General features: G+C 30.6%; 1 protein-coding gene across 2 annotated transcripts in view; it reads left to right on the forward strand.

Moving 5' to 3' along the window:
• The window catches only part of LOC111054984 (elongation of very long chain fatty acids protein 7), a 47,039-nt gene extending 36,615 nt beyond the window's left edge, over window positions 1-10,424 (forward strand). For both annotated transcript variants that reach the window (XM_039439605.1, XM_039439604.1), the window contains exons 4-9: window positions 1,590-1,691; window positions 3,506-3,562; window positions 4,440-4,545; window positions 5,077-5,213; window positions 7,050-7,259; window positions 8,827-10,424. In XM_039439605.1, the coding sequence (XP_039295539.1) occupies window positions 1,590-1,691; window positions 3,506-3,562; window positions 4,440-4,545; window positions 5,077-5,213; window positions 7,050-7,259; window positions 8,827-8,934 (720 nt within the window). In that variant the 3' untranslated portion in view covers window positions 8,935-10,424. The remainder of the gene's footprint in view (window positions 1-1,589; window positions 1,692-3,505; window positions 3,563-4,439; window positions 4,546-5,076; window positions 5,214-7,049; window positions 7,260-8,826) is intronic.
• Window positions 10,425-13,611: the final 3,187 nt, after the last annotated feature.

Consider the following 13,611-nt stretch of genomic DNA (forward strand, 5'->3'; position numbering starts at 1 on the left):
ACTCTCGGTTATTAACATAATTTAAGTTGATTGTTCATTTTTATAAAAATAGCTTGAAAAACGTAGCCTACTTTTTAAACTTTATTCATTATTCAACTTAATATTATGAAGCTATTATATCACATTATAAGTTATTCATTCATCAACTCTCAGTTATTATCATAATTTAAGTTTATTGTTCATTTTTTATAAAAATAGCTTGAAAAACGTAGAATTCTACATCACAATGAGCCAATCACTGATTGAAATATTGTATTGCTTGTGGAAGAGTTCAATGGTTTTTAGAAAACATGTACGGTAGGTAACTATAGCAAGAATTTGTCTCACTGGTAGCCTACACCTTATCACAGAAAGAGAGAGAGAGAAATATCTGTATCAAACTCGTGTATTTCTTTATAATGTTTGACTTGAGTCAATTAACTGATAGTTATAATCAAAATCCATTTATTGCCGAAAACAAATTAGAATTTGTATAGGCCACGTCATGAGAAAATTAGGTACCTACCTGATTTTATAACCTTTTAGCCTGAGTGAATTTTTTGATGGTGAGATGACATTTTGAATTTTTCTTGTGACATGTTTTATAAACGGTGATGGTTTGGAAAAATGTCACGTTTTTTTGAAAAAATGTCACGTTTTTTTTTAAAAAAATGTCACGTTTTTTTTTAAAAAAATGTCACGATTTTTGGAAAAAATGTCACGTTTTTGGAAAAAATGTCACGTTTTTTAGAAAAAATGTCACGTTTTTTGGAAAAAATGTCACGTTTTTTGGAAAAAATGTCACGTTTATTGATCCATTCCGATGCGATGTATTAACATGCTTTATAAACCCTTGACACAGTCTATCCAGCAGCGCTGATCAATGACTTACAATAAAACTAGACTAAAACTAATTTCTTCAATAAATTTTCTTTAATTTGTCCGAAAAATGTTCAAGACAAATAAATATACTAGAGCGAAATATAAATTGGAAGTGTATTATCACTCATTTTTAATTCAATCTGTTCAAGTTTTAAGAACCTTGTGGATAGGGTACCTTAAGATTTTCTCTAAATATATTTATTTGATAGTATGGGAAGAGATGTAGTATTTTGAATTATATGTAGCCTATTTATATTTCTGCCAATAAAACATTTTTCAATTTTCAATTTCTTGAGAATTTTGGATGACAACAACAACGTCTTATTCATCTTCCAAATATTATTCATAGTAGTCTAAAATGGCAAGAGATCCTTTTCAATCAAAAATCTCTTCCTTTTCAATCAAGAGTATCTTGCTTTAATCATGAAGTTGATTTATTTTATTATTAAAAAAAACAGATTGGTATCGTAGTCTACAATATTCAGAAAAAACATGGAATAGCTTGAAACTTCTCCTACTCCAGGAATCTGCCACATCAAATGTCTCAATTTGTATTCAAGCCAAAGAATTCCACTCAAAAATACTAATTAGTATTATGTTAATGGTATAAAGGCTACCTATTCCTGATCCCCTATCTTTTATATTAGCGATTTGTATTATCTTCTGAATTCTCGTTGTGGAAATTTTTCCATTTGTCACTTTACTAATTTTTCTTTAATTTTCTATAGATGTTCTCAACACCAGGGGCCATCACGTATTTGATAGAGAATGTCTGTGTAGTTAACAGTGATAAGCCAGCCGATAACTGGGGTCATCCTCTATATTATGCTGTGAGTAAAAGTCTAAAATTCAAAAACTTATACCTAATATCAGTATAATTCCATCATTTTCAATTCAATAAATTTGAAAATACTTGAGGACTGAAAATTTTGCAAAGTGAAGAGCTACAAGACTCAACCTATTTCGGACTATGTGTTATCTAAATTTGGGAGAGGAATAGCACCAGGTTACCATATTTTTCCTCTCCCTGTCATTTTGATAATGTAATAAGTATATAGTATTATAGTATTATAATTATACTTATTATAAATGAATGAATTAAATTTTTATTACTTACTTATATTATTTATTTAATACAATATAGGTACTTTCTGTGTTGAAGGGAAGCCGATGTCATGGTAGCCTATTGTTAAATACACACATATTGTTAATGCTGTAATGCACTACTTTTATCAATTTTAAATCCTAATTATTCATCATCTAACTTGCAGATCGTGAGAAAATATTATGCAAATAGAAAATTATTGAGGCGTCTTTTCAACTTTATTATTCTTTCAATCTGTTGATTAGGTGTAAAGAATACTGTAATCAGTGCCTAGTGAATAATAATGATTTTTTCAAACATTCTTTCAAATTACTTTTCTTTAAAAAGTAACTTACATGAATTCAAGTGTTGGGAGAATTTTATTGAATATGTAATCAATGTACTGAGTAATTTTAATTTTTTTTTACATTCTTTCAAATTACTTTTCTATAAAAAGTAACTTACATGAATTATTCAAGTGTTGGGAAAATTTTAATTCAATCTTGATAATTTTTTTTAAAATGAAGCATACTGAATTAGAATATATGCACTTGGATTATGTGAGATAGTTTTGAATACTTCCTTGTATGTGAGAAACAATCATTACCACTCACTTTTCCATTATTATAATGTATATGATCTTTACTGTGATAGCTGTATTTAGTGTATTAATTCATTTTAAATATTTTTGAAGCGCACCCATGCAAAAATTCATTAGTAAAAATTCCAAATGTTTATGTTCAGTATTACCATAGATAAAGATACCATAAGAAGATATCCCAAAGGTCGATATTTCGTTAATTAACTCAAGCAGATTACTGTCGACTACTGTCTATTATTACTGTTTTGTTGGGATGAGAGTGTAAGAACGGCACAGTATGAGAGACTACCAGCGTCACATAGCTTCACCAAAAACAACTACTAGGACTATCGGCTTGAGTTAAAACAGTAAAATTTGTTACATAGACGCCTTTGGGTTATATTCTTATAATATGCTAGATTTTCTCTATGGTATTATTGTACCCTTATCACGCCCTATTATTACTACATACTTTTTGCACTTATGAAATGTTTTGGACTGTTGTATAAATTAGAATTGGAACCGTTTTGGGCGTAAGTTAGCCTGTGGTACTTTTCTGTGAGTTCTATATTTCTGAATGATTGAATAAATAAATGTTTGGATGATTTATACAGAGTATCTATGAGATAAATAGGATGAGGATGTTTGTGACACGTGTCTCTGCTAGCAATTACTGCCGGTAAAATGAGTACAACTGGGATTTTAGTTATGTTATATGTAATTTATTATTATTATTTCTAGAATAGAGTATATTCTGAATTTCTGTATGATGTACCCAATTATTATGTGAATTTGTAATTTTATAAATCTTGTATATATGGCAAATAAATTGAATTGAATTGAAAAAAAATTGAATTGTGTTAATTAATAATCTTGTTTTATCTTACTTTCATAAGCTTTAAGGTACCGTACTTGTGCATTTATTATTCAATATTTATTTATTTATTTATGAAATTAATTTCCAAACATTTCATTTTCAGATGTGTTCGTTTGGTTGGTACTACCTGGTGTCCAAAGTCCTTGATCTATTCGATACGGTAAGTCTCACAATATTGATCGAATAATAAAATCATAACCGGTATGTGAGAATGTTATAAGAATAAATCATAGTAAGAAGAATAAACCTATAAATCATTTATAAAAATAAACCTACTATAAATCATAGCACCCGGCTGCACAAAAGTTTGTTAAATTTCTCTTCTCTGAAGAGAAAATTAAAAAAAAACTTTATCTAATAGCTTCTCTTAAAGTTTAATCATGATTAAAATTTGAAAGGCTCTTGTGCAACTGGGCCTATGACTGTTGAATTTACACTGTATTTGTGTACGGTAATCATGTTCTCACTGATAAATTTGATAGATACTGCAAGAAATGTTTTGCGAATCTAGATATTTGACACTTTCACATATTATTGGCTTGAAACGTTCTTCAAGATATTCAAAGAGTGCATAATAATAATTATGACTTTGTTGTAGTTCTGACACTTTGTTACTAGTAAATATTTGAGGAAACACTATCTACTTAGATAGTAGGTACTTAGGTACTTTTCTAGATCAGCCTCAGGCTGATGAAGCTCCTCTTCAGGAGTAAAATGCATTCCTCAGTACTCCAACAAAAGTGAATGTTTTTTCAAATATTTACAAGTAACACATTGTCTGAACTATAACAAAGTTATTATATAGTGTTTCGTCATGGAAAGCAACATCAATAATAATTATAAATTTTTAAATAAACTGATTTATTTCGACTTCAGTGATTACTGTTGTTGGTGAGATGTAGTGATATTTATCCATAATGGAACACTGGAATGTAGTCTAAAAATATCACTCATATATTGAGAAAATACATACATGTTTTAACACTTATTGTGTGTCATCCTCAGTGTAAAATTCAAAACTTTGATTTATTTTCCAGATATTCTTTGTGTTGAGAAAGAAACAGTCACATGTGACATTCTTGCACGTATACCACCATGCCAGTCTTGTCTTCGTTGGATGGGCGTTTGTCAAGTTTATTAGAGGTATGAACAATTTTACTTTTAATGTCAGACAAAATTATTCGTGTTTCGGATGAACACGTCGGTCTAGGCTGCTTAAAAAGCAGTTGTTAGGTCATGTCAGAGACCCTGAGATCGATCAGTTGCGACCTGAAAACTCTGACACCAGAACTGAACCAGTCAGATCTCACTCGATATTATTTATTATTTTATCACAAAAAAGTCAAAATGCGATAAGTGTGAAAATTACATTTATTTAGCTAACGTGAATCGAGCACTGTTTTATATGTTGTAGAGACGTTGTTAGTGTGAACTATGCAAAACTTCTGGAAGAACATGCATGTTTCCACATATATTGAAAATTCATTGAGTGAATATTCCATATTTTTTCACAATTAATTTAGTCTGCAAGTCGTCATTCTAGTGCTAAAACTTGATAAAACATATTATAGCAGTTCGTAAAGGATAAATAAATTCAAGACTTTAAGTGAATATATTGTGAAATTTAGAAATAAATTGAATTCAAATTTGAAAATATTTGTTTAATGTTCACAGGCAGACAAGGAGTTCTGATAGGATTCATCAATGCATTTGTGCACACTGTGATGTACTTCTACTACTTCCTGTCTGCACTTGGAGATGCTGTCAAGCCGTTCCTCTCATGGAAGCCTTACATCACCAAAATTCAACTGGTAAACTGAATTTCTTCTCACTAAAATCCAACTGGTGAACTAAATTTCTTCTCACTAAAATTCAACTGGTAAACTGAATTTCTTCTCACTAAAATTCAACTGGTGAACTAAATTTCTTCTCACTAAAATTCAACTGGTAAACTGAATTTCTTCTCACTAAAGTTCAACTGGTAAACTGAAAATTTCTTCTCACTAAAATTCAACTGGTAAACTAAATTTCTTCTCACTAAAATTCAACTGGTAAACTGAATTTCTTATCATCCTACAACCAAATTAAAGTATATTTAAAGCGTTCTAGAATACTTTCAACAAAATATCCATATTAAGGTGAAATAAAAGATTCATATTTAGTTACCTATCAGAGTTGAATACTCTCAGAGAAAAGGTATAGCCTGCAAGATTGTTTATTCTATGTCCCAATGAAAGAGATATCAGTTCCACGTAATTAAGGTATATGTGGAACATTATTTATATTACAAATAGAAATACAAATCTCAGTACCCTTTTTGAATTATTTTATTGAATTATTTTCAAGTAATTTAAAATAAATACATTTTTTTATTTATGATCTTTATTTATATTTATTCCAAATCACTTGAAAATGGCATGAATGTCCAAAACATGTTGTGATAAAATAATTCAAAAAGAGTACAGAGATGTGTATTTATATTACAAGTAGCCCTAAGCAGAAAAGAGACAATTTATTACAAATTATGTGGAACTGGCAACATCTCTTCCATTTTACCTTGATATAAAGAAATAATTCACAACATCTCTACTGTGTCTTGTATATGAACATACTCATTTTTGTTCAAGACATAAAACTGGAAAATGTATATTTATTTTGCTCAGTCAAGCCTCCCCTTTTATGGAAACCTTACATCACTGAAAGTCAACTGGTAAACCAAATTTCTTCTCAACTATCTTTCATATTGGAGAAAGGAATTATTTTATATTGGTAGCCAAAAAAAAAATCAAATTGAGCGGTTGTTTTTGTGTTTAAACTGTGTTGACCAACATACTCCAATTTTGGAATTTATAGACTAATATTGTAGAGCTGCCAAAACTAATTTCGATCAAAATCATATTTTTTATGATATAGTTTAAAATAGTAAAACATTTTCAAAGCTCTACAGACTTACAAACAAAAAGATTTTTACAAAAACTTTCAAGTCACAATTTTGAGTGTGAATGTTTCCTGTAAAATCTCATTGCAGATTTTCTTCTCATTCAATCTTTTTCTTCTATTACAAAATTGTTGGTTGGTCAAATTCAAGCTAATATACTTTGAAAACTTTAAAATAACAGAGATGAAAGATTATATAAAGCTCTTAGTCAAATATTGTCGTTTTATAATTCCTATTGGAAAAGAATAGTCCCTTATTATTAGACCAGTTATAGACAAGAAAAAATTCTCTCAAAATTCATAATTTTATCATGGTTTTCTACTTTTAACTTTTTAAAATTGTCAAGATTTTATTTTCAATTCACCAATTTTCTCAGTAGTCTAGATTCAATTCTTTCAATTCTTTATTGCCAGAATTTAACAATGCAACAAATCAAGGTTAATAAATAATCACTTATTACAAGAAAATAAAATGAACTACCGAAAACTAAAAACTAATCATAGTTTCAGGCATCACCAGCAAAAGAAAAGTCTTTGACCGCAGGTGGGAAGATTTCTTCAACCGTTATTGTATTCCACGTTTTTAGTCTTGTTTATTTTACATTCTCAATAAAATTAGGCCTACTACTCTAGTATTTTTTATTCATTGAAATTTTGTATTTTGTTAACCTCCTCCCAACTCATTTTTCTTCTCTCTGCTCTTAATTCAGTTGCAGTTTGCTTTCATCATAGCCTACCTGTCTTCCCTCCTTGTCTTCGACTGTCAACTACCCAAGGTGTACAGCTACTACATGCTGGCCAATGGCATTCTCTTCTTCTATCTGTTCCTCGACTTCTACCAGAAGACATACGGCGGAAAGAAGGAGACAGCGCCCAAGAGAAAGAGGAAAACATCCGATGCTCAGAAGCCTCAGAAGCAGGTGGGTGGAAAATAGGATTCAAACAAATTCAATTAAATTTTTTCAAGGTTTTCATCCTCCTTAGAAATAGGCTTATACGATTACACACTCTGGTTTTATCTAGATGGCTACCTGCTTTCTTCAAATAAATGGAGGAATCATAAGATATTGCTGTAGGAATTACTTGAATTATTAAATTCGTATGGCTTTTGTTGGTGAGGAGTCCCTTCCGGAAAGGTCCAACCGCCTGAATATTATTTAAGCCGTCAATTGGCATTAGGACTGTCATACTTCAACCGGGACCGACAGTTTAACGTGCCCATCCGATAACACGCAATGATTCCTACGGCAGTAGGAATCATTTTTAGTGTAATGATTCAATATTGTTAGTTGGTAATTGAAAATTCATGAAAACTAATTAAACAAAAATAATTTACAATATTTTGCTATCAATTTGGTACTTAGTAGGTACTTGATAGCACCACATTATTTTCATGAATTGCTTGTGGATTTACCATATTATTAAACTGGTTGATTCACATCAATATCCAATGATTCCTCGATCCCTTTATAATCATAATATGATTTTATATTAATTTGAATGATAAGTATACCGGTAGCCTTCTAGATAGAAACCATATATGATTTTATATTGATTTGAATAATAAGTATACCGGTAGCCTTCTAGATAAAAACCATCGAAATGTAAAATCCTTTATTATACTCATCAATTCCACTTTCCATGACAAACTGCTAGATAATAATAATTATTTTTTGATGTTGCTTTCCATGACGCTATATAATTACTCTGTTGTAGTTCTGACACTGTATCACTTGTAAATATTTGAAAACACTTACTTTTGTTGGAGTATTGAGGAATGCATTTCACTCCTGAAGAGGAGCTTCATCAGCCTGACTCCAGGGGCGCTTGCTCTTATGGGTTGGACTTAAAAAAATATTTTTTGAACTATTTTTGAAGACTCTACAAAGACTGTTGAAAGTGGATGTAAAAATCCGAAACTGCTCCACACGTGAGTAGGCCACTACCTACTATAGTTCTTGATACCTACCGTTCCGTACTATTCAAATTATAATTAGTATTATTCAAAAAATTAGACTTCAGTGTTGACAAAAATAGTTCAAAAAAACCTTCATTTCAGTTTAATCTAAAACATCTTTATGGATTGAACACTGTATTTGAAAGCATAACTCTTATCAAGGAGATGTTTTAGAACTGTTCCTTAATAAAATAAGAACACACAATAATAATGTCGTCTATTCTCCGGAAATTGAGTGACAATTTCTCTTTTACCTTCTGCTGTTTAATATGGAAATCTACTTTTTCTTCTATTTTCAGTATTTTTGTCAAGTTTTTCGCATACAGTTCCAGTAGAAAAGATTCTATATATTGTTTGTTTTCTGTTCAATATATGAGGCCCACTCTCCAGCCCAAAGGCTTGTGCGAAGGTGATGATTATGAGAGATTAATGGGTTGCATAATGTTAGTATAGAAAACTTACCATATTTATTGATTAATTGAACCTTGAACGAATATTATTCAATTGATCGGTTTCCTATTTTTTTGCAGGTTGCGATCCCAGGCAGTGACTTTTTCAAGGTCATTACCCACGGAATGTCATTCATGTGCTTCCCTGGTCTACAGGATGAACTCTACAACGACGATGATGAATCATAGTGAATCAAATTCATCCATTCATTTGCATCTTCACTCGCATCTCACATCATCGTGTATTATCATTTCATGACTATTGTTAATAAATATCATTGAAAAATGACGGAGGGGAAAATTACTCCCAAAATCTTCAGGTACTGTATATGAATACATAGTGTTCGAATTATGATAGAAGAAAAAATAATTTATAAAAATATACTAGAATTTAAGGTTGCCTCAATCAGGTACCCACATCTTTTTTCTGTTCTATAGTTTCAATATATATTATCAGTTAAGTGAATGATTGTTAGGTACCTCTTTATTAGCAAGAGTCAAACTTATTGTGGGCCCTAAAAATATTTAAAATAATGAAATTGCTTGAAAAAATTAGTCATCTGAATTGAATCATGTATATGTAAATAAAAATGAATCAGGCCTCTACAAATTTCATTTAGTTCCTCTGATTTATCTAGAGGTATCTATATAATATATAGACATAATATATACAGATTATTATTCTGTACTGTTTCTTCAATTTAATTCCCATCTTTCTTCTAATTATTTCCCAATTTTTTTGTACTATTCTCCATTTTTTCCTTTTCGTTAGCCCTTTGCAATTCATCATCACTTCAAATGTTGTTTGTTGTTATTTTTTATTAATATTTTAATTTCTACTTGAAAGCTACAAGTAGTATGGTTTTGTTAAACTTTTACGCTATATACCTTAAATTAAGATGGCGAGTTCAAAGTCATGATGAAATTGAAATGTATATTGTTAAATTTGAAATTGACTATGATGAGTTAGAGTTGTTGATACTATAGAGTTGTTTAATCAGGAGATATGATGAGTCAAATTGATTTGAGTTTTGTAAAGTCAGGTTCTATAAAAAAAATATGTGAAAATTTTATCTACTAGGCTATAGTTTATTACTTTATTTTAATATTTTGAGTAAAATATGAGTGGAAGATCATTGAAGTAAGTATAATTTCAAGACAGTGCAATCTTAAAAAATGCTTCCAAAGTTTTATATAAATTTCATAAAGCTGAATAAACAATTCAAGGACGCAATAGATGAAATTTGATGAAAATTTGGGTATTATCATAGCCATCTCTAATTGAGATGCCTATGGTATTATAAAATTGTTAAAATATCATCGATATTTCAATTATTAATGCTATTGGTTAGCATTTTCGGATATATAACTTGAAAAATACTATACTGTACGGAAAATTACATTAATGGGGAAATCTTATTTGTTATTCCTGGGGAATAAAATTATAATTCAACTTATAATTGAAGCAAATTATGAGAGCTCATCTCTTTCCCAAGTTTTATCTTCATGTAAGGTACATAATAATTATGATAAAAATTATAATTACTTTCATTTTGATTTGTCAGATTATATCAATTTAATGTACAGGGAATTTTTCAACTGTGATCATACTGTTGTTGAATATATTTTTTATGTAAAAAATTGAATTTGTACAACGAATAAATCGATTTTATTTATGAGTTTGTAGTTTTAGTACCATCCTCCAGTCTTCTCCATTCTGCACTATCTTAACTTTTCTAAATCCTAGTCCATTGGTTGACAACTTTTATCATTAGATTTTGTCGAATTTTTCCTTAGTGGAGTGAAAACACAATACTTTATTTATCGCACTTAAATGACTGAAAACTCTAATCTACCATTTCAGAAGAATAAACAATATTTGTGTGTTTTTATTTCATTCGTCGAGCATGTTTTGAGCAACTTTGGACAAAGATTTTCAAAAGTTTGCTCTCAAACAAGCAACAAGTGGTAAATTGTTTGTCCGAACACATAATAAAATTTGCCCGAACTGTTATGTTTGTCGAACATTTGACAAATTGCATTTTCTCAGTTTCCAAGCGCTTTTCAGATCACAAGAGTTTTGGAACTATGAATGAAGTGAACGATCCTTAAAAATCATTTCTAGAGTTGAAAATATTTGTTTTATTCACAGAAATCCACTTCAAGTAAAATGCTTTGAACTGAATAGGAATATTTGGACTTAACAACCAAATTCAAGTCTACGAGCTACCCATTACTTATCTATTCTAAGATAATATCTAAGACTTTACGGTACTCCAAGGTAAATAATTCAACCCTATTATAAGATTGGTCCGGTTGCACAAAAGTCTGTTAAATTTTAACCATGATCAAATGAGATGAGAACCTATCATAGAAGCCTTCGAGATTAGAAGGCTTCTCTGATTGGTTCTCATGGCATTTAATCATAGTTGAAATTTAATATGCTTTTGTACGACTGAGAAAATATTCTTCATTGTTGTTTTCCATCGCGAACTGCTTATTATTAAATCACTTTTTGCTATTAGAAAAAACGACTATTGATTGCTAGTCGTTCTCTCCAATAGCAAAAAGTGGGAAAATATCTTAGAACATATTAGTATTAGATTGGACGTGGACTTTCTGTTCAAACTAGGTTTGAAAAATAAAAACAACATCGAAGATAAAATAGATTTAATATAATTTAAAACACAAGTACAACAACATTATAATCAAAGCTTCTTAATAGAAAATTACTGTCTTTAAATGGCACAAATTGAACAATTATTTGAAATCATTTAAAAAATTTGATTACATTGAACAAATTTAATAACTACATTTAACAATTTTGATAACATTCAACAAAGAAATACAGTAACTAAAACGAATGTATTGTTTTAAAATATATGAGACGTGACAACAAAATTCAGTTTCAAAACATTTTGTATACGAACCTTTTTGTAATGTTGAATCAACATAGTACTAAATCAGTTCACTTCCATTGGATACGTTCCTAAAATTAGAATAGTATACAATATATATGATAAAATACCTGGATACGTTCCTAAAAATACAAGTATAGTATACATATATAATAAAATACTCCAATTCCGAAAATTGACAGTTAATAAACTCTTTCCTAACACAATAAATACTTTAATATTCAAGTAAATACCCTAATAATGACCAATGTAAGCATATAAATATAACACCAAAGTTCACTCCTTGTTTCCTAACACGATTGCACCTCTCGAATACCATTAAATACCTTGAGAATAAATTGAAATACATTACCAGATGTTACTCCTGAGGGCTTGATCTAAGTATTTTGGGAACTTTATTATCCTAATTAATAAATATTATCAAACTTCCTCACTATAACAAAGTCTTCTGAAAGCTTTATCCAACAGATCACAATATTTTACTATCAAAATTCTTCCCTAGCACGATAAATCATTTCAAATTCAATACTTTACCTAATAATAATTCTGTGGCTTGGTGCAAAAACTATCAATGTCAATTTTTTTCAAAAATGAGTTTAATACACTAATACAGATTATTTTCAGTTCCAGAAGTACGATGTCCTATCTCAAAGCAATAAAAAGTTATAAAATGTATACTACCAATGTCATGATTTAGTAATTAAATTATAACTGTTATTCCACTCTCATAGTGCGAAAACTACCAATGATGACATAAGGTGCGTACAGACTTTCGCTCTGCTCCGCAACCGAACGTCACTTGAGCAGAGCGATTGATGATCGACCGGGGAGCAACAGTGGAACGCGAGAAGAGCTAACATCTCCCGTAACGTTCATGATCGGTGCGACTGCAGATCGGGGGCGGAGCGATTGCAGAGCGATGGCGGAACGAGGGCGGAGCTTGCGCGGAGCGGGTTGGAGGCGCGTATAACTGTACGCAGCTATATGTTTTTAGATTGTCATTCATACTCCAAGCCAGAACTACTAATGTCGACTTCTGCACTTCTAGCACTCGCATTTCCGTATTGAAATGCCGTAGTTCGAAAATAAAAGGTAAACTTTTAAGCTGATTTGTGAGAAAGTTGATATTTTGACATAGGTAGTTGTTGCAATAAGCCACAGAATTATCAACGTCATTTCTGGCATGTTGTAAACACTCAAACTCCAATAAATACCCTGGAACCACTCTAAATTTGTTGCTAATTCTTAGACATACCTCTGACTCCTTGTTTTCAAGCCCTCTAAGAACTTGATCCAACACAATTTTAATTTATCATTAAAACTCCTCCCTAACGTGTTAAGTACACTTCGAATCCAATACTTGAGAATTATAAATTTAATTGAATTAAAGTTTAATTATCCTTCATAGCATGATAAAGTATAAATTACAATCAAATTTCTTCATAACATGGTAAAGACACTTCAAATCCAATACTTGGCCTGACTGAAAATGGTTATAAAAAATCCTTACTGAGGAAATAAAACCACTCAAATTCCATTAAATAACCTAGAAAAACTTTAAATTCCTTGCTAGTTCTTAGGCCCGCCGCAAAGTAGACCCTTGCTAATCCACGAAAAGCAACCCACGCCATGGGATGTTTTGTAAACCATTGCTAGGCTTCTCTAGACATCAGTGTAATACATGCAATGAATAATCCACTTGTCAGCTGATTGATTATGAATAATATCATAGCCACCTCTAATACAAGGCCCCGGCCTACGATATTGCAACGTCGCAGTGTAGGCCTAGAATCTAATACATGATTGGTGAAAAAGATTTTGAAAAATATCAGCTGATCTTTTTCACCAATCATGTATTAGATTCTAGGCCTACACTGCAACGTTGCAATATCGTAGGCCGGGGTCTTGTATTAGAGGTGGCTATGATATTATTCATAATCAATCAGCT

This window comes from Nilaparvata lugens, chromosome 13 (genome assembly GCF_014356525.2).
Source record: "Nilaparvata lugens isolate BPH chromosome 13, ASM1435652v1, whole genome shotgun sequence".
Lineage (NCBI taxonomy): Eukaryota > Metazoa > Arthropoda > Insecta > Hemiptera > Delphacidae > Nilaparvata > Nilaparvata lugens.